General features: G+C 39.5%; 1 protein-coding gene across 10 annotated transcripts in view; it reads left to right on the forward strand.

Annotated features, from left to right (window-relative positions):
* KLHL32 (kelch like family member 32) overlaps positions 1–27,857 on the forward strand; it is a 253,431-nt gene that overhangs the window by 77,608 nt on the left and 147,966 nt on the right. For all 10 annotated transcript variants that reach the window (XR_001888124.1, XR_001888125.1, XM_017886771.1 and 7 more), the window contains one exon: positions 1,109–1,289. Coding sequence is in view for 7 of the 10 variants with exons in the window: in XM_017886771.1 (XP_017742260.1) it covers positions 1,109–1,289 (181 nt within the window). In the remaining 3 variants the exon portion in view is untranslated. The remainder of the gene's footprint in view (positions 1–1,108; positions 1,290–27,857) is intronic.

Below are 27,857 nucleotides of genomic sequence, written 5' to 3' on the forward strand. Positions count from 1 at the left end.
CCCAATGATATTTTTACTCAGCTTTGAGATGGACCTGCTGGCCAGAAACAGGGCTTGATGGCCCTTGTTTTCACTCTGGGAGTAACCTGTTCCTGGCAGATCACCCATCTTAGTCCAATACCGGTTCTGAGATTTTAGAGCACTGTATAGACTCCCATTGGCATAAGCTGAAAATGTCCATAGCTGTCTATAAAGTGCAAGTTTGCATTTTGTGTTTATGGCATTACTTCTGTATTATTGTAGAATGATCTAGAGCTTCATCTGGGACTTTTGAAAGGACATAAGGATAAATGTTTTAGGTTAGTGTAGAGAGTGAAGGGGTAAGTCTCACAATGGGTAAAATTAGCAATCTCACAAAGTAGAAACAAAAAGAAAGTATATAGTCATTCATAAATCTAGTATAATGATCACACATAGAAACTAAAGGCTGATAATAGATTAATTTTACTTTCAGCTTTAAATTTGTTTTCATTTACAATGCATTCCTTTTGATGCTCTTATGGTGCACAATTTCCCAAGTTTAATAGTAAGCTTCTTTAGTTTAATTGCCTTTTACATGGAATGGTCACTTGCAGCCCTTTTTGTCCTGACTAACATTTGCTCAGTTTTCTTGTATGTGTTAACAGTCTTGTGTCCTGTGGGAGACATGGTAAGGTACAAAGGTGGGGAAGGAATCAGGGAATTAGAGAGAGGGGACAGAGTGGGAAGGGTCACACACACACATGTACACATGCCCAGACATACATCCAGAGGAAGTTTTGCACTCAGAGATGTTCACACACTGGAGGGACGGGGCCCAGAAACAGAGGCTTGCAGGTCCAGAGACCTGGGTCAGTATGCAGCCACAGATGAACACACACAAACACTAATACAGAAAGAGAGGCACCAGTAAAAAAGAGAAAGACCCTGCAGGGAGGGGAGCAGAGAGAATAAGAAAAAGGGAGAACAAGAGAGTGGTGGAGAGAAAGAAAATGAGGGAACAGATGGTCACACTCATAGAGTGCACTGGAACCCTTGTTGCTTCATTCGATGTTCAAGGAATGAGAGAGCAGCCGGCCCACAGGGCTGGTAAAAGGAGAAACGTTGACTTGATTGTTCTCCTTTGCAGTATTCAAGAAATGCTGACAGGCCAGAGGCTCTGCCACTCCGAATCTCACAATGACAGCGTCCTGGCAGCATTGAATCAGCAGAGGAGTGATGGCATCCTCTGCGACATCACCCTGATTGCTGAGGAACAGAAATTCCATGCTCACAAGGCCGTCCTGGCAGCATGTAGCGACTATTTCCGGGTAAGTCACCATAGTTTGTTTGTTTCTCTTAAAATATTGATAAAGAGAGGATGACAATGCTTCCCAAACTGTCACTAAACCAGGAGCTAATTATGTGGTACCGCCGGAGCTGAATGGTGGGGGCTTTTGTTCTTTCCTGGGTAGACTGTGTCCTGGGGCCCCATTGGGTCCTCTCTGGGCAGGGCACCTGGATGTGCCTCCAGTGTAGAACAGACCTCACCAGGCATCTGAACCAAGGAGTGCTTGGCACTTTACCACCATGAGACAATATGGCACTGTAGTGCTCCATGTGGGGGTGCAGACTGGGGTGAGAGGATGCTTCTGGATTCAGGATCAAAGACCAAGCTATAAGACAATTTGTTAAAATTTTAAAATCTTTAAGTATATGTAGTGTTTCTGATTTATATATATATACACACACACATATATACATATACATACATACATAATATACATATTAATATATACATATGTATATATATGTGTGTATATATATATATACTTTTTTTTGTATACACACACACATATATGTATATATACCTGTGTGTGTGTGTATATATATACATTTTTTTTTTTTTGAGACAGAGTCTTGTTCTTTCATCCAGGCTGGAGTGCCAATGGCGTGATCTCAGCTCACGGCAACCTCCACGTCCTGGGTTCAAGTGATTCTCATGCCTTAGCCTCCTGAGTAGCTTGGATTACAGGGACACGCCACCACACCTGGCTAATTTTTGTATTTTTAGTAGAGACAGGGTCTCACCAAGTTGGCCAAGTTGGTCTTGAACGCCTGACCTCAAGTAATCCACCTGCTTCGGCCTCCCAAAGTGCTGGGATTATAGGCACACACCACTGCACCTGGCCTATATATACTCTTAATGCTTTCTAATTATTTGCTCCAAGGACAGAGATTCATTTAGCCTAATGGACCTTCATGGTCAGTACATGTGGCTAATGAAAACACATCTTGTTTACCAGAGCTTTGGGGTTGATTTCCAACAGCAAATTATATGTGGTAATAAGATTGCTGTTTTTCTTGAAGATGAAAGTACACAGTATGGTGAAGCTGATTAAATGCCCCTTATTTAGCACTTCTTATGATTCACATGGTGAGCAAAGGATTTTATATGCATATCTCATTTAATCGTCACAACAACCCATTGTGCACATATATATACATACTATTAAAATCACCATTTTGCATATATGAAAACAATAACAAAGACTAAGTAATTTGCACTAACTCAGAGGATAAGAAGTCACACAGTTCCTAAATGGCAGATCTGGAATTGAAATCCATGTTTGACTCTTAACAAGTGTGATAGTCTGCTTCTTATATGGACATAAAATAGCAAACCTGGACAATTATTAGCCAGAATGTTTTGAAATATTAATTTCTAAATATACATTATTTCAATGCCTATTTAATTTTCTTTTCAATGCTATTTCAGTTAACTAGTGACTAATACTTTTGAAACATAATGGTATGAATCTCCATATAAATGGGAATATAAATTAATTTAATTGTGTTGTGTTTTTTTTTAATTTCCCCCAGTAAAGTCTCTAAATGTTACAGACACCAACTTAGGCCCATGGGCAATTTGTTGATTGGTTTGAATATTTCTAATAATAATGTTGCTTTTGTTAGTTAAGAGACAATATCAACTGCACTTAATTGCCAACTAGCAGTCGCAGAGAATTTTCAAAGATGCCAAATCATAAAAGACAGCCTTTTTAAAAAAGCGTATTAAATGTGATGAAACTGAGTAAGGTAGAAGATGAAGAGGTAATTACTTGAAATGGCTATTTCTGAAATAAAAAGTAGGATTTAATTCTAAACTACAAAGATGATACAGAATATCTGTAAAGTGGCCTTTTAGTTCCATTAATATAATTATACATTTCACACACCCTCACTCACATTGTCAGGTATTCTTCTTTCAGAAGAGTCATATTATTCAGAGGGGCTTTTGAATCAGCAAAACACTTTAGATTGTATGTACATTATGTAATAGGAATTTTGTCTTTTTATGGACCGTAATATAGCCTTCTTGGTGTTAACTTCTCTCTACTTAGGTTTCAGCATTTCAGTATCGAATTTTTTTTTTTAACTTTTATTTTAGGTTCAGGGGTACATGTGCAGGTTTGTTATATAGGTAAATTATGTTTCATGAGGGTTTGGTGTACAGATTATTTCATCACCCAGGTAATAAGCATAATACTCAATAAGTAGTTTTTCAATTTTCTCCCTTTTCCCAACCTCTACCATTAAGTAGGCCCCAGTGTCTTGTTCCCTTTTTTGCATCCATGTATTCTCAATGTTTAGCTCTGACTTATAAGTGAGAATATGTGGTATTTGGTTTTCTGTTCCCATGTTAGTTGGCTTATAATAATGGCCTCCAGCTCTATCCATGTTGCTGCAAAGGACATGATCTCATTCTTTTTTATGACTGTGTAGTATTCCATGATATATACATACCACATTTTCTTTATCCTGTCTACCACTGATGGTTATTTAGGTTGATTCCATGTCTTTGCTATTGTGAATAGTGCTACAGTGAACATACACATGCAGGTGTCTTTATGGTAGAATGATTTGTAATACTTTAGGTCTATACCCAGTAATGGGATTGCTGGGTTAAATGGTAATACTGTTTTAAGTTCTTTGAGAAATTGCCAAACTGCTTTCCACAATGACTGAACTAATTTGCATTGCCACCAGCAGTGTATCAGCATTCCCTTTTCTCTGCAACCTCTCCATCATCAGTTATTTTTTTACTTTTTAATCATAGTCATTCTGACTGGTATGAGATAGTATCTCATTGTGGTTTTGAGTTGCATTTCTCTAATGATTAGTAATGTTGAGCACTTTTTTATATGCTTGTTGGCTGCATGTATGTCTTTTTTGAAATGTGTCTGTTCATGTCTTTTGCCCACTTTTTTATGGGGTTATTTTTTGCTTGTTAATTTGTTTAAGTTCTTTATAGATTCTGGATAGTAGACCTTTGTCAGATGCATAGTTTGCAAAATATTTTTCCCATTCTGTGAGGTGTCTTCGGTGATAGTTTCTGTTGCTGTCCATAAGTTCTTTAGTTTAATTAGGTCCCATTTGTCAATTTTTGGTTTTGTTGGAATTGCTTTTGGTGTCTTTGTCATGACTATTTGTCAGGGCCTATGTTCAGAATGCTATTTCATAGATTATCTTCCAGGGTTTTTATCATTTTAGGTTTTATATTTAAGTCTTTAATCCATCTTGAGTTGATTTTTGTACATGGTGAAAGAAAAGGGTCTAGTTTCAATGTTTGACATATGGCTAGCCAGTTATTTCAGCATCATTTATTGAATATGGTCTTTTCCCATTGCTTGTTTTTGTTGGCTTTGTCAAAGATCAGATGGTTATAGGTGTGCAGCTTTATGTCTGGGCTCTCTATTCTGTTCCATTTGTCTATGTGCCTGTTTTTGTAGCAGTATCATGCTGTTTTGGTTATTGTAGTCTTGTAGTATAGTTTGAACTTAGGTAATGTGACTTCAAACTATACTACAAACTATGCTACAGCTTTGTTCTTTTTGCTTAGGATTGCTTTGGCTATTTCGGCTCTTTTATGATTCCATATGAATTTTAGAATAGGTTTTTCTAATTCTGTGAAAAACATCATTGGTAGTTTGATAGGAATAACATTGAATATGTACATTGCTTTGGGCAGTGTGGCCATTTTCACAATATTGATTCTTCCTATCCACGAGCATGAAATATTTTTCCACTTGTTGGTGTCATCACTAATTTCAATGAGAAGTGTTTTGTAATTCTCTCTTTGTAGAGCTCTTTTGCCTCCCCAGTTGGCTATATTCCTAGGTATTTTATTCTTTTTGTGACTATTGTGAATGAAATTGCAATCTTGATTTGGCTATCAGTTTGGATGTTGTTGGTGTATAGAAATGCTACTGATATTCATACGTTGATTTTGAATCCTGAAACTTTGCTGAGGTTGTTTATCAGATTTAGGAGATATGGGGCAGAGACTATGTGGAGTGTTCTAAGTATAGAATCCATCATCTGCAAACAGGGTTAGTTTGATTCCTCTCCTCCTATTTGGATGCCTTTTATTTCTTTCTGTTTCTTGATCACTCTGGCTAGGACTTCCAGTACTATGCTGAATAGGAGTGCTGAGGGTAGACATCCTTGTCGTGTTCTAGTTCTCAAAGGGAATGCTTCCAGCTTTTACCTATTCAGTATGATATTGGTGTGGGTTTGTCATAGATGGCTCTTATTAGTTTGAGGTATAGTGCCTAGTTTGTTGAGGGCTTTTAACATGAAGGGATGTTGATTTTTATCAAAAGCCTTTTCTAAATCTATTGAGATGATCATGTGGTTTTTGTTTTTAGTTCTCTTTATGTGATGAATCACATTTATTGATTTGTGTGCAGTGAACCAACCTTACATTTCAAGTATAAAGCCTACTTGATTGTGGTGGATTAGCTTTTTGATGTGCTTCTGGATTTGGTTTGCTAGTATTTTGTTGTGGACTTTTGCATCTATGTTCATCAAGGATATTGGCCTGAATTTTCTTTTTTTGTTGTGTCTCTGCCAGGTTTTGGTATCAGGATGATACTTGCCCCATAGAAAGACATAGAGAGGAGTTTTTCTTCCTTAGTTTGTAAAAGTAAAACTACTTTTTTGGCTGAATATATGTTTAGGATAGTTATGTCTTTTTGTTGAATTGAACCCTTTACCATTAGGTAATGCCTTTCTTTGTCTTCTTTTATTGTCTTTTATAGTAGGAATTGTACCAGCTCTTTTTTATATATCTGGTAGAAGTCAGCTGTGAATCCATTCGGTCCTGGGCATGTTCAGGTTAATAAGTATATTAGTCTGTTCTCATGCTGCTAATAAAGACATACGCTGAGACTGGGTAATTTATAGAGGAAAGAGATTTAATTGACTCACAGTTCTGTAGGGCTGGAGAGGCCTCAAGAAACTTACAATCATGGCAGAAGGGGAAGCAAACATGTCATTCTTCACGTGATGGCAGCAAGAAGTGCAGAGCAAAGTGGTGGGGGGAGGGGCGGGGAAGCCCCTCATAAAACCATTAGATCTCATGAGAACTCACTCACTATCACAGGAACAGCATGGAGGTAACTGCCCCCATGATTCAATTATCTCCCACCAGGTCCCTCCCAGGACACATGGTGATTATGAAATCTGTAGTTCAAAATGAGATTTGGGTGGGGATAAAGCCAAACCGTATCAGTAGGCTTTTTCTTACTGATTCAATTTTGGAACTTCTTATTGCTCTGTATAGGGATTCAATTTTTTTCCTGGTTCAATCTTGGGAGGTTGTATGTTTCCGTAAATTCTGTAAATGAATTTATCTATTTCTTCTAAATTATAGCTTGTGCGCATAGAGGTTTGTAGTTGTCTTTGAGGTTTTTTTTTTTTTTTTTTGTATTTCTGTGAAGTTGGAAGTAATATCCCCTTTTTCATTTCTGATTGCATTTATTTGGATTTTCTGTCTTTCTTCTATTAGTCTAGTTTGCTGTCGATTTATCTTATTTATTCCTTTTGAAGTACCAACTCCAAGTTTCATTGATTTTTTGTATGGTTTTTGGAATCTCAGTTTCCTTCAGTTCAGCACTGATTTTGGTTATTTCTGGTCTTTTGTTAGTTTTGTGATTGGTTTGCGCTTGTTTCTCTAATTTTTCTAGGTATGATGTTAGATTGTTAACGTGACATCTTTCTAACTTTTTGATATGGGCATTTAGTACTGTAAACTCCTCTCAACACTGCTTTAGCTTGTTTCAGAGATGCTCATGTGTTGTATCTTTGTTCTCATTATTTTTAAATAATTTTTTGACTTCTACCTTAATTTCATTGTTTACCCCAAAGTTATTCAGGAGCAAGTTGTTTAATTTCCATGTGATTCTGTCATTTTGAGTGATTTTCTTAGTATTGATTTCTATTTTTATTGCACTTTGGTCTGAGAGTATGATCGGTATGATGTCAGTGTTTTTTTTTTAATTTGCTCAAGATTGTTTTATGGCTAATTGAGTCATCAATTTTAGAGTATGTGCCATGTGCATATGCTAAAAATATATATTCTGTTGTTTTTGGATGAGGAGTTCTGTAGATATCTATCAGGCCCATTTAGTCAAGTGTTGAGTTCAGGTCCTGAATATCTTGGTTAGTTCTCTGCCTCAATGATCTATCTACTAGTATCTAATATTATCAGTGAGGTGTTTAAGTCTCCCAGTATTATTATGTGGTTATTTAAGTCTCTTTATAGGTCTCTAAGAATTCTCTTTATTAATCTGGGTGCTCCTGTGTTGGGTGAATATATGTTTAGGATAGTTATGTCTTTTTGTTGAATTGAACCCTTTACCATTAGGTAATGCCTTTCTTTGTCTTCTTTTATTGTCGTTGCCTTAAAGTCTGTTTTGTCTGAAATTAGAAGAGCAACCTTGCTTTTTTCCATTTTGTGTTTGCTTGGTAGATTTTTCTTTATCCCTTTACATTGAGCCTTTGGGGGTCACTGCATGTGAGATGGGTCTCTTGAAGATAGTACCACTGGGTCTTTCCTTTATCAAACTTGCCACTCTCTGCCTTTTAATTGGGTCATTTAGTTCATTTGCATTGAAGGTTAATATTGACATGTGTGGATTTTCCTGTCATTGTGTTTTTAGCTAGTTATTATGCAGAGTTGATTGTGTGGTTGCTTTATTGTGTCAGTGGCCTATATACATAAGTGTTTTTGTGGTAGCTGGTAATGATGTTTCATTTCCATATTTAGCACTCCCTTAAGTGCCTATGTTAAGCCAGGCCTGTTCGTAATGAATTCCCTTAGCATTTGCTTGTCTGAAAAGGATTTTATTTCTCCTTCACTTATGAAGCTGAGTTTGGCTGGATACGAAATTCTTGCATGGAATTTTTTTCTTTAAGAATGCTGAATATAGGCCCCCAATCTCTTCGGGCTTGTAGGGTTTCTTTTGAAAGGAATACTGTTAGCTTGATGGGTTTCTCTTTGTATGTGATTTGCCCTTTATCTTTGGCTGCCTTAAATATTTTTTCTTTGATGTGAGCCTTGGAGAATATGATAACTGTGCATCTTGGGGATGGTCATCTTGTATAGTATCTTACAGAAGTTCTCTACATCTCCTGAATTTGAATATTGGCCTCTCTAGTGAAACTTGGGAAATTTTTCTGGGTAATATCCTCAAATATGTTTTCCAAGTTGCTTTTTCCGCCCCCCTCTCTTTCAGGGATACCAATTTGTCTTAGATGTGGTCTCTTTACATAATCCAATATTTCTTGGAGGATTTACTCATTTTTTTTTTAACTTTTGGCTGACTGAATTACTTCAGAAAGCAACCTTCAAGCTCTGAGATTCTCTCCTTAGCTTCGTCTATTCTGCTGTTAAAATGTGCGATTGTTATCATGAAATTCTAGTACTGTTTGTCAGCTCTATCAGATCAGTTTGGTTCTTTCTTATAATGGTCGTTTCATCTTTCAGCTCTTGTATAATTTTATTGTAATCCTTGGATTCCTTGGATTGGGTTTCAACTTTCTCCTGAATCACAATGATCTTCATTCTTATCCATATTCTGAATTCTCTGTCTGTCGTTTCAGTCATTTCAGCCTGGTAAAGAAACCTTGCTGGGGAACTAGTGCAGTTGTTTGGAGAAAAAAGACACTCTGGCTTTTTAAGTTGCCAGAGTTTTTGTACTAGTTCTTATCTCTGTGTGCTGATGTTCCTTTAACAGTTGTAATTTGAGCATATTCAGTTGGCTTCTTTTCTGGATGTTTTCAAAGGGCTGAGGCTTTGTGCAGGATCTTTTTATTTGCAGCTGATTTCTTGTCCTTGTTTTTATGCGGAGTGGGGGGTATATTAGCAAAGTATTTTTGGTGTTGAGTTTGGGCTGTGATCCAGTAAATGGTGCTTAAGCATAATGGTAGGTTCTTGGTCAACCACGTGGCTCTTCTGTATTTCTTCTTGATTTCAGCTGTGCTCCCTCTTAGTGCTCTGAAAGTGTAGTTTCTTCTCCCTCTCAATTTCTGGCTGCAGATCTTGGATTGGCACTCCCAGGGTGCACACTGCAGCTCGGGGTGAGCTCAGGCTTTGTGTGTCCTCTCCAACTTGGAGGCAGCAGGGGGAGGGACCTTGGCACTGGCTGTGGCAGAGGGCCATTCACTTGTCTCTTGGGGCTCCAGCCCAGAGAAATAGAGAGCTGCTTCCAGTTGGTGTGATTGGCCCAGGGTTGGGCAGCTGTGTTATGGGCCCAAGCTGGGATGGTGGTGGGGGCGTGGGGGTTAGGGGGGGCTTGCTTGGTGATGAGCAGGGAGCACTGGAGGCTCATGGGTGAACTAGACTGGCCTCTTCTCTTTAAGATGGCTGCAGCTTGCTGGAGGTGTAGGTAAAGCACTCAGGGTCTTTGTTCCTTCCTTAGTCCAAGGGCAGCAAGGGAAGTACCACTGCAGTGGCAGCGGCAGAGGGGCTTTCGGTTTTGTCTGGGAGCTCCGCTGCAAAGAATCACAGACCTGTTGCTAATGGGAATGTTTAGTCGGGGCTTGTGGTGACTGCACTACTGGCCCTGCTTGGTGAAGCGCAGGGGGTCAAGGCCTCATGGGAAGGAGACACTGGGCTCCCTCTCCTTACCGCGACTTTGGTGCTGGGAGTGCAGGTGAAGCCCTCGGGTTCTTTGTTCCTTCCCCAGTGCAACGGCAACAAGGGCAGGACCAGTGCACTGGCAGTGGCAGAGGGACTGTTGGTTGCCTCTGGGAGCCCCTCCCCAGGGAAACTTAGAGCCACTAGCAGTGGAAGTGCTCAGCTGGGGGCGGGGTGGCTGCTCTGCAATTTGAGCTGAAGGATCCTTCCTGGGGGAAGAGTACAGAGTGGGAGCTCACAGAGAAGAGACACTGGGTTTCTCTCCATATGGTGGCTGTGTTGTTCTAGGGATGTCAACATAGCAACCAGGCCCTTTGCTCTTTCCCCAGTGCAGTAAGGGTGGTACCATCGCAGCTGCAATGGCAGAGGGGCTATGGGTTGTCTCTGGGATTTCCCTCCCAAAGAAACACAGAGCTGCCACCAACTGACATGTTCAGGCCAGGGCAGGGCGGTTGTGCTAGGAGCCCGGGTGGAGAGGCCCTGCCCATTGAGGGGTGGTAGGGTGGGGACCTGTGTGGAAAACTGGCCGGTTTTCTGTAAGGCAGCTCTGCCTTAGTGCCTGATCACTGTGTTCCTTCCCAAGCCCGGGGGGCCACAGGAGCGACGGCTTCAGAGCAGCAAAAGTAGTTGCCTGCCTGTTACCTCCGGGAGATCCCTTCCAAGAAAGTGCAGACATGCTACCATGGAGAGCCCTAGGAGGGAGTGGCCAAGGTCGCAGATCTAAAGGCCCTGCCCAGTGAGGAGTAGTGGGGCAGGGACCGCACTGAAAACAGGCTGCTTTTCCAGGTAAGGTGGCTGCCCTGTGCTGGGGGTCTGTGATAGTCCCTAATCACTGTGCTCCCTCCCCAGCCTGAGGGCAGCAAGAGCTAGGGCTTCCAAGCGGCAGAAATGGCGGCCTGCCTGCGACCCGAGAGCTCAGGCAGGGCTGCAATGGCCGCGGTAGAGTCTCAGGCGAGTGGGCCATGTCTGGCGAGGTGCAGTGGAGGTGAGGCGTGCACTCCATCTGCTGCTCAGCCCTGTGGATTTGCCCCCATCCTGGGGGGCCTGTACGGGAGCCTGACCTCTCTTGTTGCCACAGCTGCAGCTGCTGGTGTCCGGGTACCTGGGGATTCATGACTCCGGGACCCAGGGTTGCAAAGGTCCATGGCAGAAGTGTGGGTCCTCAGAGACACTCACTCACTGTTTCCTGGCAGTCGGGGGGTCCTCCCTTGGCTCTTCGCCTCTCCCAGGTGGGCAGTTGTCCTGTCTCACGCTTCTCACTTCTGTGTGGATTGTGTCGCTTCCTTGATGAATGTGTCCACTTGGATAATCCAGTTGAAGAGCTAATGTTTACTCACCACTCTCTTCTCTCTCTGAGAGCAACGCACACTAGTTGCTTCTAGTCAGCCATCTTGGCTGGAATCCCGGTTTTGAATCTCATTTTGGGAAATGATTTGATTTCGCACATTTGTGTATATGTGAGAAAGAGGGGAGAGGGTATGATGAGTACAGTGCGTGCATGTGAGTGCAAGAGACCATTTCACTTGTTGGTATTTAACAGTGTTTGCTGCTACTCCCAGTTTCTCATCTATTCCACCACAGTGCCCCTCATACTCTGACAGGTTATGCACAAAGAGTGCCTCCTTTGTAATACCTATAGTATAAAGCCTCTGAAGAAGCTTTATTATTTACATTTTGCAGGTGTGGAAACTAAATTACGATATGTTTAAATAATTTACCCAGGGACTGCCAGATATTAAGTAGAGGAGCTGATTTTCACACATCTGTCTCTCTCAGTACCAACTTGTGCATTTTCCAATTAGGCTGTGTGCTCTGCTGGATTCATGTGCAGTTCCTTCAGTCTCATAAGCTGCTTGTAAGGTCATTGAAAGTCAATGAAAATTCACTGTCTTATGCACTGATTGTTCAGATGGAGAAAGCCAAATAAAGTTGGAGCAGTTGGCACTTAACTGTTATCTGGGCGGTGCTAAGTGCTAGAGTTATGGTATTTAACGAGACATAGGCCGAGCCCTTTGGAGCTTGTAATGTAGATATCATACTGGAAGTAATTTTTTCCTTATACTCAGTATTTTTTTTTTAGCTTTTGCTGCATAACAAAGTACCCCGAAACCTAGAGGCTGAATTGTTCTTCTGGTCTGCCAGCTCAGCTGATCTATACTGGATTTGCTTTTGCGTCAGTGGTTAATCAAAGGGTTGATTGGGGGCTAGTGATCTAAGTTGGCCTTGTTGACATGGCTGGTGATTGGTAGGCTGTTGGTTGGGGTGGTAAGGGAAGCTGGGCCATGTATTTGGAAGACTAGCCTAGGCATTTTCACGTGGCAACTAAATCCTAAGAACACGAGAGCAAGCCTCAAGGCACAGGTGCTTCTCAAGCTTCTGTTTGGGTCTTGTTTGCTAATGTCCCCCCTGCTGGCTGAGCAAGTCACATGGCTAAGTCCAGAATCATCAGAATCATTTTAAGAGGGTGTACAAAAAGGCATAGACGCAAGTAGAGGAAGAATTTGTTGCCATTGTTGCAACCTTCTCCTGTCAGGAACTATCAAAATTCTGAGATTTTTACCCTACTTGCAAGCTAACTAGTTGGGCAGGCTACCACACTGTTATAGATGCTGGTAGAAGACATAAGTCTCCTAAATCAGAAACAAAGTACACTTTATTCTCATAATGGCAGTAGTAATCAAGTCTCAGCATTTTTGCACCTCTTTTCTGAGCCCCAATTCCCACAGGATGACATGAAGAGGACCAGCTTGTGTTACTGCACACAGAGTGAGTTGTGTTATGGGAGAATATCATTGAGGTTAGGGAACTGGAGTCTTTTATCATGAGTAGCAAACATGTCTACCCTTTGCTCTGGAGAGAGATATTATTATTCTGTACAGTAAGCATGCTAGCCTTTGCTCTACATAGAGATACTGTATCTTCCAGGATTGTAAGCAAACCTACCCTTTGCTCTGGAGGGAGATACTACTCTGTCTTCCAAGGCTGTTTGCTATAGAAATGTCCTTGAAAAGACAGTTCAGAGGCCAGGCGCGGTGGCTCATGCCTGTAATCCCACCATTTTGGGAGGCCGAGACGGGCGGATCACAAGGTCAGGAGATGGAGACCATCCTGGCTAACACGGTGAAACCCCGTCTCTACTAAAAATACAAAAAAATTAGCCAGCGTAGTGGTGGGTGCCAGTAGTCCCAGCTACTCGGGAGACTGAGGCAGGAGAATGGTGTGAACCTGGGAGGTGGAGCTTGCAGCGAGCCGAGATCGTACCACTGCACTCTGGCCTGGGCGACTAAGTGAGACTCCGTCTCAAAAAAAAAAAAAGAAAAAATAAAGAAAAGAAAAGAGAGTTCAGAATAACAGAACAAAAAACAGTCGTCTCATTCACAATATATGCCAAAATGCAAGAAACTCATGGAGAATTGTCTCCCAACAGTCACATGCCCTAAACTAGAATATTTGTTTTCCTTGTGTCTTACACTCTATCAAACTGAAACATCTGAAAAGAGTATCCTGTCCTAGTAATTTGTGCCTCTCACGATACTTATCATGTTACCTCATGTTTTATCAATGCTCAGTAAATATTTATTAAGTGAATGAAGAAATGTTTTCTAATTTTTTATAGTTCCATTTATATTTCAATTCTTAATATCCTAAAAATAAAAATATACACATTATTTATGTTTCTTTTCCTTTTAGTGTGATATGTTCAAGTTAATTAAGTACTTTGGTATAAACTAGATTTTTGTGCTCTGTGCTCTGATATTTGGCAGTTTATTTTGAAGCTCAAGTAATTGTTGTTCTGATTCAGGGAAGGTGGGACTGCAAGAGTAAGAAGGCTGAAGTTTTGATGGATCTTTTCCTTTATATTGGTCTGTGAGTTAATATCAGCTTTTCTTGCTTAAAATATGATTAATGAATGAGTAGTTGCACACAAAGTACTATGACTTCCTGTGATCATCACCATTTTAAAAGCAAGTGACAAAACACATTTTCAGCCAAATAATAATGCTTTTAAAATAATAAGAATGTTAGGCTTAATTTAAGCAGTATGAGCACAGCATAGCTTTAGCCAGATGCTGTAACAGTCAGACCAGGACTTCTTTCATCAAAGTGCAGAGTAGTTGTGGAAAGAAGAAAGGGATGAGCTTATGAGTCAGATATGAGTTTGAATCTAGCAGCAGGGACCTAATCTGTCTGTTCTGTTCACCATTGTTTCCCATGCTGCCTGGCAAATAGTAGGCACTATTTTAGTAAATGTTTGTTGGGTTACTCATCTTCTTCACTATCCATTCTATGACCATAGCCAAGTCCTGTTACTTCTATGAACCTATGTTTTTTCTTCTATAAATTGATAATCACCAAGCATAGTTCTCTGGATGGGTTGATACAGAGACTTAAGTGAGATATGGTATATAAAGCTCCAAATATAGTATCTGACACTTTCAATAAATGTGAGCTGTTTCACTTCTTAGACTAACTTAAATTCCTGGTCACATTCTGCCTGGGTGTTACAGTGAAGGAAGGCCAGTTAGTTGTTAGGCTCAGCTACTGCAGATTCACTCACTTTTTGATGGGTCAGAATAACTTTTTAATTTCATCCTTTCCCAGCTTTTCATTTTCTGACTCTGTCACCATTTTCCCTCGTGCATAGAACATTCCAGTAGCCATTTAACTTTTCTCCTCCTCTGGCTATTCTTTTTCAAACCATTGTGCAGATGACTCCATAACTAACTTTTACTTCCTGCTGAGATGTTCCTGAGCCCCTTGCTTCCTGCCTACCAGGCTCCGGGAGTGGCTTCACGCTGTCTCATCATCATTCACCCTCCCCTTTGTTCCTTTGTCTGTTTATCCAGTGTTGCAGCCACACTGTTCTCCAAACATAGTCTTTCCACCTCAGGGCCTTTGCACTTCTCAGCTTTGCTAGTAACCATTCTTTCCACCTGTAACTTCCTGTTCAGCTCTTAGTCTACCCTGTCCATCTTCCAGATTTCTCACAACCAACAAATATGATGTCTCTCATGAAGCCCTATTCTGACCACCCTCTGCCACCACCTTAAATTCATATGTAAGGTTCCCCTTTTCTGAAATCGTAATACTTTTACCTTGTCACCTTCAAGGAATTAAAGATTATGTACTATGTGTGGCAGCCCCCTTACCAGTAACATCTCAGAGAGATTGTGACCAACCAAACACTAGTGAAGTCCATCAAACAAATAGTGTTGAACACTATTAAGTGAGGAAGTATTGAAACAGAGATAGCAAGAGAAATTAGGGGTCTTGAGTGGTGGGGACAAGTCAGCCTCTTCTCCCCACTTCCCTGGAAGCCCCTCTGACAGTGGGAACATGTAAGTTACAGGGCCCAGCGTGGGCAGCCCTGGGCTGCGGGCCACTCTGTAGGTTCTGGAAGCTGTTGTCTAACATTTGCTATCTCCAGTTTAAATCTCCGTGAACGCCTACACTTTCTGGCCAGGGAAACAGATGTCTTGACTGTCTAACATAGCTTCGTATATGTGTTAGTAAAGTGATTCAAATATGACATTTTGGAAAATTAAATATTTGAGCATCTTTTTCCGTTAGAGGCTGGGCGTGCTCCTGCCTATGTAATTTTTAGAATTGAGAAAAGGGCATAAATCCCATGATTTAAAAAAAAAATCTGTGTTTCATGTATTTTATAATCCTACTTTCTAGTGCTATTTGATTAAAATTACATAAAAGACTATAAATTAGTATAATATGTAATTAGAAATAAACAGGTTTTTAAAAATTCAATAAGTATTTGTTACATACCTACCATTTTCTAGACACTGAATGAATTCGTAGTCTGATAGGAGTTAGAAACAAGTGACCAAATGACTGCAATATAATGTAATTGGTATATGGGTTTTGGAGTGGTATTTTGGGCTCAAACCTTATTTTTATCCCTTTTCCCCTCTTCAGCATTCTCAAATGATAACAATAATAACTAATTAATATTAAATAATAATTAATTGAGCACTTACTGTTCTCAGGAAGCTATTCTAAATGTTTTATGTGTATTAACTCATTTAATCCTCTAGGGAAACTTATAAGATGGGTGTTATTGTCATCTCTATTTTAAAAATAAAGAACAGGAGGCCCAAATTTTAATAATTCACATTAGGGGCATGAGAAGTGGTTAAGTAAGAGCTGATGATGGCCTGAAGTAAACAAGGAGCAGATGGCTGGAGAGAAGAGGGTATGTTTGAGGAGTGGGTTGGGAGGTAGGTAAACAGGACATTGTGATGGACGGTGAGGGGGAGGAAAGACAAGAGTGAGTGTAGTTGAGGGTCAGGGTGCATGGGAGCAAAGGGATGTTCATGCTGACCAAAGGCTTGAGGTCTGGAGAGTGTTGGGAAAAGAGCAGGCACAAGGCATTTGGAAAGAATCTGCACCATTGAGCGAGCAAACGAGGAAGGCTGTGTGTATGAAGATGTCTGTCCTCCTTGAGGCTGGAACCAATGTGTTTTCCTTTCTGATGTTTGTACCCTAGAACCCACAGTGCCTGGCCCACACAGACCATCTTCATTCTCCCTGTTGCTCTCTGACTGGAATAGTTTCTTGCTGTGTCATGTGGGTGGGCCCTCCCAAACCCCTCTTCAGAATTTATCCCCTAAAACACCCACGTATGTATGCATCGGTTAAGACATTAGTTTGTCTTATTTCCTGAGAAAGTGTCCTATAAAGACTTGAAGGTGGCCAGGCATGGTGGCTCATAAATGTGATCCCAGCACTTCGGAAGGCCCAACGGGGAGAATTGCCTGAGCCCAGGAGTTTGAGACCACCTTGGACAGCATAGTGAGACCTTGTCTCTATAAAAAAAATTAGCTGGGTATAGTGGCATGCACCTGCAGTCTCAGTTTCTTGAGAGGCTTAGCAGGAGGATCACTTGAGCCCAGGCTGAGGCTGTAGTGAGCCATGATTACACCATTGCACAGGAGTACACAAAATATACAAACAATCATGCCAACAACAACAAAAACATACAAGAGATCCTCCTGCTTAAGCCTCTCAAGTAGTTGAGACTACAGAACATACAAACAACCATACAAACCATTAAAAAAGTACAAAAAACCCAACCAAAAACAGCTTTAATGTAATAGTACTGCTGATTTTAAAATATGTAAATGGAATCAATGTTGGAGTCACATTGTTTCCTATTTGGTTGGTTTGTAGACTCTTCGTTACTATTTCTGCTTCTCAGAAATCACATGTAGTGACACGTGGTGTTTATTATATAAAGGATAAATGGCAGCATAACACTGACAGTTATTTTGCTTCCAGCCCCCAAGACTGTAGCCTTCTGCCTTATTCCTAGCCTGCTCCTCAACCTCCACTGAGTCTGTAAACCTCCAGTATACTTCCAGTAAATTATCCTTTTGCTTAAAAAATAAAATTAAAAATAAATATACTTTGTAAACTGTCAAATACTATATGAATATTAAAAGCCTTTTAGTAGTCAGTTTCAGTCTTTCATTCAATCATCCATGCTACAGCTTCCTTCTGGGCACATACTAAGCAGTCCCTGGGCTTGATGCTGTAATTAGAATCTGCTCATTTGATCTGCAGGAATATTGTCACATTCTGATTAAAGCAGTTCTCAAACATTAAATTTTAACTTGGAACAACATACACTAAATCTCTTTTCAGAAAAAAATTAATAAAAATAATAGTAAAATAACCCCAAGTCCTTTAATGCATACAGTGATTATTTTTGGTTTAGCTTTTTTATGGTTACTGTAAGCATATAAATATATACTACTGTCCTAAATAGCAAAGCATTACTCTGCAGTTATCTAACTGGTGCATGAATGTCACTAAAATTAAATCTCATGATGTTCAATATTTTCCTTAGTCAGTTTTACACTGGCCTGCCCTGTGATTAATTACTTTGCTTGAGGCCAAGCAAGTACTACCAAGTCCTGTGATAAGTGGATGTTTATGCCAAAAACAACAGCATTGCTAATTCTTGCATTTTTGCACATGTTGTATTCTTTTCTTTCTCTGACACCTGTATTTCATATATTGATCACAGAGGCACCAGAGTATCATTTTTACAGTATTTGAATTATGCTTACATGGTAAACTGATCATTATTTTCCATCAAATGAATACTTTTGGCTTACACTTAATTTTATAAAATCTGTTTATAGAAATAATTGAGAAGTAGAACAATGTTAGTTAGAAATTGAAGAATATGGCTAAAGAATTTATTACTTTGAAGATATTGTGAAGATGCTAAGAAGAAAAAATTTTAAGGAGGCATCTAATGGGCAGATTAACAAGGCTGTGGGGAATTGATACAAATGTATGCTGCATTCAAAAAGTATATTTCCCTTGGGCGTGGTTACTCATGCCTGTAATCTCAACACTTTAGGAGACTGAGGCAGGAGGATCATTTGAGCCCAGGAGTTCGAGACCAACCTGTGCAACATAGGGACATCCCATATCTACAAAAAAATTAGAAAATTAGCTGAGCATGGTCACACACACGCCTGTAGTCTAGCTCCTCGGGAGGCTAAGGTGGGAGGATCATTTGAGCCTGGGAAGTCGAGGCTGCAGTGAGCCATGACTGTGCCACAGCACTCCAGCCTGATTGACAGAATAGGACTCTGTCTCAAAAAAAAGTTAATTTCCATTTTTGTTTGAATTTTGATATCAAAAACATCAATAAAATAATTTATTTGCAGATTATACTCATCTGTTTTCACCATATTTGATGGAATTTTGAAGTGAACAATTCCTGACAGTATAAAAGGTAAAATCCAGGTATTAGGACCATTTTTTCCCTGCTGTTTTCTTTTCTGATGACAACTTTATTTTCTCTGTGAAGCTATAAGATAATTTGCCTCTAATATTTGTATTTTAAATATTTTTCAAACATTTGAATTTTACTTTTTTAGATTTTAGTATTAATATTTTATCTTATTTAATATTTTTATTACAGTAGTTATTGGTACTTCCTGAATAAATGTGCTTCTTTATTATAGTTCTTAATGTAGTAAGAATAAATAAACCACATGCATGTAATTCACCATTATCTCAATTTCATAGACATTTACTGAGCATCTACTATATGCAAAAAAGTTTGTGCTGGATGTTGTAAGGGCTCCTAAAACACCACCACTACAGCTTCTGCATAGAGATGATTCTTAACACTTCAGGAATAGAGACTGTACATGAGGAGGGAAAGAGAGCAGGAAAAGAATATCTGTGATCAGAACCTAAAGGATGCCTTTACTTGGGTGGTGGAAAAAGAATGCAAAGATGGCCAATGGGACAAAGAAGGAAAAGTCAAAGATAAAAACATAAGCAAGGTGTACATTTTAATCAAAGCCAGAAAAGGAAAGGGTTTCAGGAGGTTGACATATTCTGTAGAAGACCGAGGAGGACTCAGAAAAATTCAACAAAGTGGTATCATTAGAGAGCTGGGAAAGGAAGGCTAATTCTAGGGGTGTTATATATTAATTGATGCTACTAAAAGTGTGGTCCATGGACAAGTGCCAGTCTTCAAAATGCCTGTTAACTATCCATGCTGATGACCAAAGGATGTAAATGAGCTACATCGTGACATACCGTGTCAGTTCAACGGGCATTTTTTGATGGAAAGTCTTTCTTGAGGAAGCATGCAGTAAGTTCATTTGTGTGCTGGTAAAGATTTCTGATCTTGTCCCAGCTGTTTAAGGAGCAGTTCACAGACAAACTGCTTTGAGGAGCACTGATAGAAATATAGTACAATGTAGACAAACATGATTTCATTTTTAGATAAAATTTATGACTTCATTGTGAGGTAATAAATATGATTATAATTTCTATTGAAAATACTTTTGCCATTTTCTAGACATCAAATAAAACTTGCAAGAATGGGTTTGTTTCTAATAATTCCTATCACTATTGCTTTGGGATACATTTTAATTTTTATTCTAATTACTTGAAAACATTATCTAAAAAATATTGCACATAATTTCCAAAATGTGGAGCAATGTCATTCAGGAGGTGGATAGGTAAACTATGCTATGTTCATAAAATGGAATATTAGCCTGTAATAAAAAGAAATGAGCTATCGAGTCATGAAAATGCATGGGGGAAACTTGAATTTATATTACAAAGTGAATGAAGCCAGTCTAAAAATACTGTGTATTCTATGAATCCCACTATATGACATCCTGGAAAAGACAAAACTATGGAGACAATAAAAGGTCAGTGGTTGGCAGAGACTTGAGATGGAGCACAGGGGATTTTTAAGGCAGTGAACCCATTTATATGATACTGTAATGGTGGATACAAATAATCTTACATTTATAAAAACCCATAGAATGTAGCACACCAGGAGTGAACCCTAACATAAACTTTGGATATGGTGGATAATGATGTGTAAATGTTGGTTCAGCAATTTTGCCATACTGGTGGGGCATGTTGATGGAGTAGGCTGTGCTTGTGGAGGGGGAAGGAGCTATGTGGAACTCTATACTTTCTGCTCAGTTTTACTGGTGAACCTAAAACTGGTCCGAAACATACATTTTGTTAATTAAATTTTTTAAATTAAAGAAAAAATATTGTAGGTACCTCACAACTGTCTCATAATCGTTTTATTGTTTTCAAGAAAGGTGGCCTTCCAATGAAGCTTTTTTGTTTTGTTTTGTTTTGGGTTTTTTTGTTTGTTTGTTTGTTTGAGACAGGGTCTTTGTTACTCAAGACTGAAGTGCAGTAGCACAATCATGGCTCACCAAAGCCTCAACCTCCCAGACTTGAGTGATCCTCCCACCTCAGCCTCATGACCACAGGCATGTGCTACCACACTTGGCTAATTTTTCTTATTTTTTGTAGAGACGGGATCTCCCTGTATTGATCAATACTGAACTACTAGGTTGTAAAAACAAAATGTATTTCTTTGAAGAACAGATAACAGTCATGGTCTATCAGGTCGTAGTGTCAAAGTTGAGTGATTCTAAGATAACAAAAGTAGATATTTTTAGATGGAGAGTAGCACTCTGAAGATGATCTGACTGGCTCTTTTGTTAAAGGTTGTTGCCATTCATCTAGACATATGTATATGTCTAGGCAGAGCATTATACTGATGCTGTTACAAAAGAGAAAAATTGGACACTGATTGAGTATGAGTTCTCCAAAGAAACATAACAAAGAGGAATGGATAGATAGATAGATAGATAGATAGATAGATAGATAGATAGACAGATTACTGTAAAGAATTGGCTTACATGAGCATGGAAGCTGAGAAGTCCTTGGATCTACAGTTGGTAAACTGGAAATCCAGGAGAGCTGCTGGTATGCTTCTAGTCCAACTCTGAAGGCCTACACTTAGAGAGCTGTTGGTATAAGTTCCAGTCTAAGTCTGAAGGTAGGATAAGAACAATGTTCCTGCTCAAAAACAGCCAGGCAGAGAGAAGGAATTCTTTTTTTCACTTAACCTTTTATTCTGTTCAGGTCTTCAACCATTTGGATGAAGTCCACTCACATTAGAGAAAGCAATTTGCTTTAGTCATTCTACCAATTCCTTGACTTGCTTCTGGGAATCCCTAGTTGACTAATAATTTCACTTTAAAATATTTCGAGAAAAAAGCATAATTTAAAATATAACTAATACAGCTTAAGAGCAAAAACAAATATATTTCAAACTATATGAAGACCCTCTATTTTTATTTATTTATTTATTATTTTTTATACTTTTAGGGTCAGGGTACACGTGCAGGTTTGATATATACGTAAATTGTGTGTCACAGGAGTTTGGTGTACAGATTATTTCATTACTCAGGTCCTAAGCGTAGTACACAATGGGCAGCTTTTTTAATCCTCACCCTCCTCCCACCCTCCACCCTCAAGTAGGCCCCACTGTCTGTTATTCCCTTCTTTGTGTCCATGTATACTCAATGTTTAGCTCCCACTTATAAGTGAGATCATGCAGTATTTGGTTTTCTGTTCCTGCGTTAGTTCACTTACAGCAGTGACCTCCAGCTCCATCCATGTTTCTGCAAAGGACATGATTTCTTTCATTTTTATGGTTACTTAAAAAAGAGTAGTATATATGTAGTACATAGTCACCATGGAATTTAGTCTTTTATTTATTTAGTCTACCATTGGTGGGCATTTAGGTTGATTACACATCTTTGCTATTGTGAATAGTGCTGCACTGAACATGCATGTGTCTTTGTGGTAGAAAATATATATATTCCTATATTCCTTTTGGTTATGTACCCAATAATGAGATTGCAGGTCAAATGGTAGTTCTAAGTACTTTGAGAAATCACCACGGTTCTTTCCACAATGGCTAAACTAATTTAATTCCCACCAGCAGTGTATAAGTATTCCCTTTTCTCTGCAACCTTGCCAGCATCTGTTATTTTCTGACTTTTTAATAATAGCCATTCTGACTTGTGTAAGATGGTACCTCATTATGGTTTTGATTTCCATTTCTCAAATGATTAATGATGATGAGCAGCTTTTCATACACTTGTCAGCAGTATGTATGCCTTCTTTTGAAAAGTGTCTGTTCATGTCCTTTTCCCACTTTTTAATGGGGTTATTTGTTTTTTGCTTGTGAATTTGTTTAAGTTCCCTGTAGATTCTGGATAGTAGACCTTTGTCAGATATGTAGTTTATAAAAATTTTCTGCCATTCTGTATAACACCTGCTTACTCTGTTGATAGTTTATTTTGCTATGCAGAAGCTATTTAGTTTAATTAGTCATTTGTCAATTTTTGGTCTTGTTGCAATTGCTTTCGGCATCTTTGTCATGAAATATTTGCTAGGGCCTATGTCCAGAATGGTATTTCCTAGATTTTCTTCCAGGGTTTTTATAGTTTTAGGTTTTACATTTAGCTTTAATCCATCTTGAGTTGATTTTTTGTATATGATGTAAGGAAGGGGTCTAGTTTCAAAGTTCTGCATATGGCTAGCCAGTTATACCAGCACCATTTATTGAATAGGGAGTCTTTTTCCCATTGCTTGTTTTTGTTGACTTTATCAAAGATCAGATGGTTGTAGGTATGTGACTTTATTTCTGGGTGCTCTCTTCTGTTTTAAATAGTTTTTGTAATTCTGTGAAGAATGTCATTGGTTGTTTGATAGGAATAGCAGTGAATTTATATGTTGCTTTGGGAAGTATGGCCATTTAGCAATGTTGATTCTTTCTATTCATGAGTATGAAATGTTTTTCCATTTGTTTGTATTGTCCCTGATTTCTTTGAGCAGTGTTTTGTAAATCTTGTAGTGATCTTTCACCTCCCTGGTTGGTTATATTCCTAGATATTTTATTCTTTTTATGGCTATTGTGAATGTGACTGAGTCCTTGATTTGGCTTTCAACTTGGACGTTGTTGGTGTATAGAAATGCTACTGATTTTTGTACACTGATTTTATATTCTGAAACTTTGCTGAGGTTGTTTATTAGATGTAGGAACTTTTGGTTAGAGGCTATGTGGGGTTTTCTAAGTGTAGAATCACATCATCTGCAAACAGAGATAGTTTAATTCCTCTCTTCCTATTTGGATGCCTTTTATTTCGTTTAATTTCCTGATTGCACTGGCTAGGACTTCCAGTACTATATTGAATAGGAGTGGTGAGAGTGGGCATTCTTGTCTTGTTCCTGTTCTCAAGGGGAATGCTTCCAGCTTTTGCCTATTTAGTATGTTTGCTGAGGGTTTGTTGTAGATGGCTGTTATTATTTTGAGGTATATTCCTTCAGAGCCTAGTTTATTGAGGTTTTTTTAAAATATGAAGAATTTTATCAAAAGCCTTTTCTGCATCTATTAGGAAAATCATAAGGTTTTTGGTTTTAGTTTTGTTTATGTGATGAATCACAATAATTGGTTTGCATATGGTGAACTTACCTTGCTTCCCAAGGATAAAGCCTATTCGATCGTAGTGCATTAGCTTTTTGATGTGCTGCTGGGTTTGGTTTGTTAGTATTTTGTTGTGGATTTTTGCATCTATGTTCATCAAAGATATTGGCCTGAAGTTTTGTTTGTTTGTTGGTTGGTTTGTTTGTTTTTCTTATGGCTCTGCCAGGTTTTGGTATCAGGACGATGCTGCTGTCATAGAATGATTTAGGGGGGAGTCCATCCTCCTCAATTTTTTTGAATAGTTTCAGTGGGAATGTTATCAGCACTTTTTTGTACACCTGGTAGAATTTGGCTGTGAATCTGTCTGGTCCTGGGCTTTTCTGGTTGGTAGGCTTTTATCACTGATTTAATTTTGGAACTCATTTTTGGTCTGTTCAGGATTTCAATTTCTTCTTGGTTCAGTCTTGGAAAATTGTGTGTTTCCAGGAATTTATTCATTTCCTGTAGGTTTTCTAGTTTTTGTGCCTAGAGGTGTTCATAATAGTCTCTGAGGGTATTTTGCATGTCTGTGTGGTCAGTGATAATGTCCCCTTGTCATTTCTGTTTGTGTTTATTTGGATCTTCTTTCTTTTTTTCTTTATTAATCTAGGTAGTGGTCTATCTTATTTATTCTTTCAAAAAACAAACTTTTGGATTTGTTGAAGTTTTGTATGGTTTTTCGCATCTCAATTTCATTCAGTTCAGGTCTGATTTTGGTTATTTTTTGTCTTCTGCTATCTTTGGGAGTTGGTTGCTGTTCTTTTCCTGTTTCTTCTAGGTGTGATGTTAGGTTGTTAATTTGAGATATTTCTAACTTTTTGATGTGGGCATTTAGCACTATAAACATTCTTCTTCAGTCTACTTTAGCAGTGTCCTAGAGATTCTGGTAATGTGGTGAGTTGATTCTCATTAGTTTCAAATAATTTCTTGATTTATGCCTTAATTTCACTGTTTATCCAAGTCATCGTGTAACCGATTGTTTAATTTCCATATAATTGTATGGTTTTGTGCAATCTTCTTAGTATTAATGTCTTTTCTATTAGACTGTGCTCTGAGAATGTGGTTGGTATAATTTCAGTTTTAAAAAAAATTTTCTGAGGATTGTTTTCAGGTTAAATGTGTGCTTGATTTTAAGGTATGTGGTATGTGCAGAAGAGAAGAATGTATAGTATGTGCAGAAAAGAATAATATATATGCTTTTGTTTTGGGATGTCAAGTTCAGTAGATTTCTGTTAGTTCCATTTGGTCAAGTGCTGAGTATAGGTCCTGAATATTTTTGTTAGTTTTTTCCCTCGATGATCTAATATTATCAGTGGTATGTTTAAGTCTCTCATTATTATTACTTAGTTATCTAGGTCTCTTCAGAGGTCTCTAAGAACTTGCTTTATGAAACTGGGTGCCCTCGTGTTAGGTGAATACATATTTAGGATAATTAGGTTTTTTCATTGAATTGAATCCTTTACCATTAGGTGATGCTCTTCTTTGTCTTTTTAAATTATTATTGATTTATAGTCTTTTTTGTCTGATGTTAGAATAGAAAGCCCTGCTCTTTTCTGCTTTCTGCTTGTATGGCAGATTTTTCTCCATTTCTTTTCTTTGAACCTATGGGGGTTATTGCATGTGACGATGGGCCTCTTGAAGCCAGCACACAGTTGGGTCTTGCTTCTTTATCCAAGTTGACAATCTGTGCCTTTTATTTGGGCATTTCTACTGTTTACATTTAAGGTTTATATTGATATGTGTGGGTTTGATCCTGTCATCATGTTGTTAGCTGGTTATTATGCAGACTTGATTGTGTAGTTGCTCTATAATGTCAATGGTCTATGTACTTAAGTGTGTTTTTGTGGTGACCAGTAATGGTCTTTGTTTCCATGTTTAGCACTCTTTTAAGGACTTCTTGTAAGGCAGATCTCGTGGTAATGAATTCCTGGACTATTTGCTTGTCTAAAAGGGGTCTTATTTCTCCTTTGCTTATGAAACTTAGTTTGGTTAGATATGAAATTCTTTGTTGGATTTTTTTTCTTTAAGAATGCTGAATATAGGCCCTCAAACTCTTCTGCTTGTAGGGTTTCTGGTGAAAGGCCCACTGTTAGCTTGATGGTGATCTCTTTCTAGGTCACCAGCCCCTTCTCTCTAGAGGCTTGTAAGAGTTTTTCTTTCATGTCTAGCTTCTGGAATCTGAGGACTATGTGTCTTGGGGATGATCATCTCATATAGTGTCTCACAGGGGTTCTCCACATTTCCCAAATTTTAGAGTTGGCCTTTTTAGCAAGGTTGGGGAAATTTTCATGAAAGATATTTTCAAATACATTTGCTAAGTTGCTTGTTTTTTTCTGTCTCTCTTTTAGGGATGCTAATGAATTGTAGATTTGGTCTCTTTACATTATCCTATATTTCTTGGAGGTTTTGCTCATTCTTTTTTACTCGTTTTTATTTATTTTTGTCTGACTGAAATATTTTAAAGAAGTGGACTTCGAGTTCTGAGATTCTTTCTTTGGCTTCGTCAATTCTGCCGTTAGTACTTAGGATTGTATTATGTAATCCTTGAAGTGAGCTGTTCAGCTCTATCAGATCATTTCTTAAAGTGGCCCTTTCATCTTTTTGCTCCTGTATCATTTTATTGTACTTCTTAGATCTCTTGGATTGGGTTTTGATTTTTCTCTTGAATATGGATGATCTTTGTTCCTATCCATATTTTGAATTCTATGTGTCATTTGAGCCATTTCAGCCTGGTTAGGAACCATTGCTGACAAACTAGTGTGGCTGGTTGAAGGTAGGAAGACCCTCTGGCTTTCTGAGTTGCCGCAGTTCTTGCACTGGTTCTTTCTCATCTGTATGGGCTGATGTTTCTTCAGTCTTTCAGGTTGCTGTCCTTTGGATGAGGTTTTTTGCTTTTCCATCTTTGATAACCTTGAGAGTTTGATTGTGCTGTAAGGTAGGTACGGTCAACTGGCCTCATTTCTGGAAGATTTTATGAGGCCAAGGCTCAGCTCAGCACTCCTGGGCTATGTGCTCTAGCTCTGAGGGGCTGGCACTGGTGCCCTAGCTTTGTTCTCTGACAAAGGTTAGGAACTTGCTGCACTGGAGGGACCAAAGTGTTCCCAGTCTACTGGCCACATCACTCTGATGAGAACTGCCCACTAAATCACTTCATCAAGGTGTTGGCAGTGGAATTTTTGCTCCCTTGCACATGCCAGTGCACATTGCACATGCAACAATGTGCAGTGTGTATGTGAATTGCCTGGGGTGTGGGACCAGTGGAAGCAGAGCAGTGGCATTCCTGCACCTGCTCATGCAGGTGGTTGCAGTAGTGGTGGCGTGACAGGATCAGGGCACTGGGGGAACAGATTGCCTGGCATTTGTGCTGGTGGTGGCGGCACGGGGTTGGGTGTCAGGGTGTGCTAGCACCAGCAGAGGGAGGTTGTGGTGGGGGAAGGCCATGGCAGCCCTGTGTGTTTCAGCTGGTTCTAGTGCACTGGAACTCTCTGACAGTCAGTTGCAGTCTGCCAGTAAAGGAGCTGTGATAAAGTTTTCCGGGAAGCACCCTGTTTGGGCATCTGAGGCTGCACTGCAAGTGGGTGCTACCAGTCTGAAGCCCTAGGAGAGGCCAGAAGACAGGGTAGTGCTCAGATCGGACTAGCCCCGTATCACAAGGAAGACCACCCTGCTGTGTCCAGGTCTGACAGTCAGCCCTAGGCTAATGTCTCCTAGAGGAGCATAGGTGTCCCTGGCTGTGCTCCACTGCAGCCGCTCCCATGCCAAACCTTCTGGACTGTGCGCAGGCTGGAGTCCTGCTCCTGCCACCTCTCCAGGCAGCTCTCCCTGCCACGGTAAGTGTCTGTGGAGGTCATGGGGTCTCCTGCTGATAGGATTCTGGAGGTCCACAGTGAGAGCAGGCCATACCTCGCCTGTTCATCTCACTCCTTCCCCAGGAGATGCTGGGACCCAGGAATGAGCCCCTTGCTCAGCAGCCCTGTGCGGGGTTCCTAGCATCCTTCCCTTTCAGCCCAGCCTCTGCGTCTTCCTCATTGCCTTCTCCCCAAAGATCTGCTCAGAAAGTGTTTCAGT

This window comes from Rhinopithecus bieti, unplaced genomic scaffold, assembly GCF_001698545.2.
Source record: "Rhinopithecus bieti isolate Rb0 unplaced genomic scaffold, ASM169854v2 scaffold_14937, whole genome shotgun sequence".
NCBI lineage: Eukaryota > Metazoa > Chordata > Mammalia > Primates > Cercopithecidae > Rhinopithecus > Rhinopithecus bieti.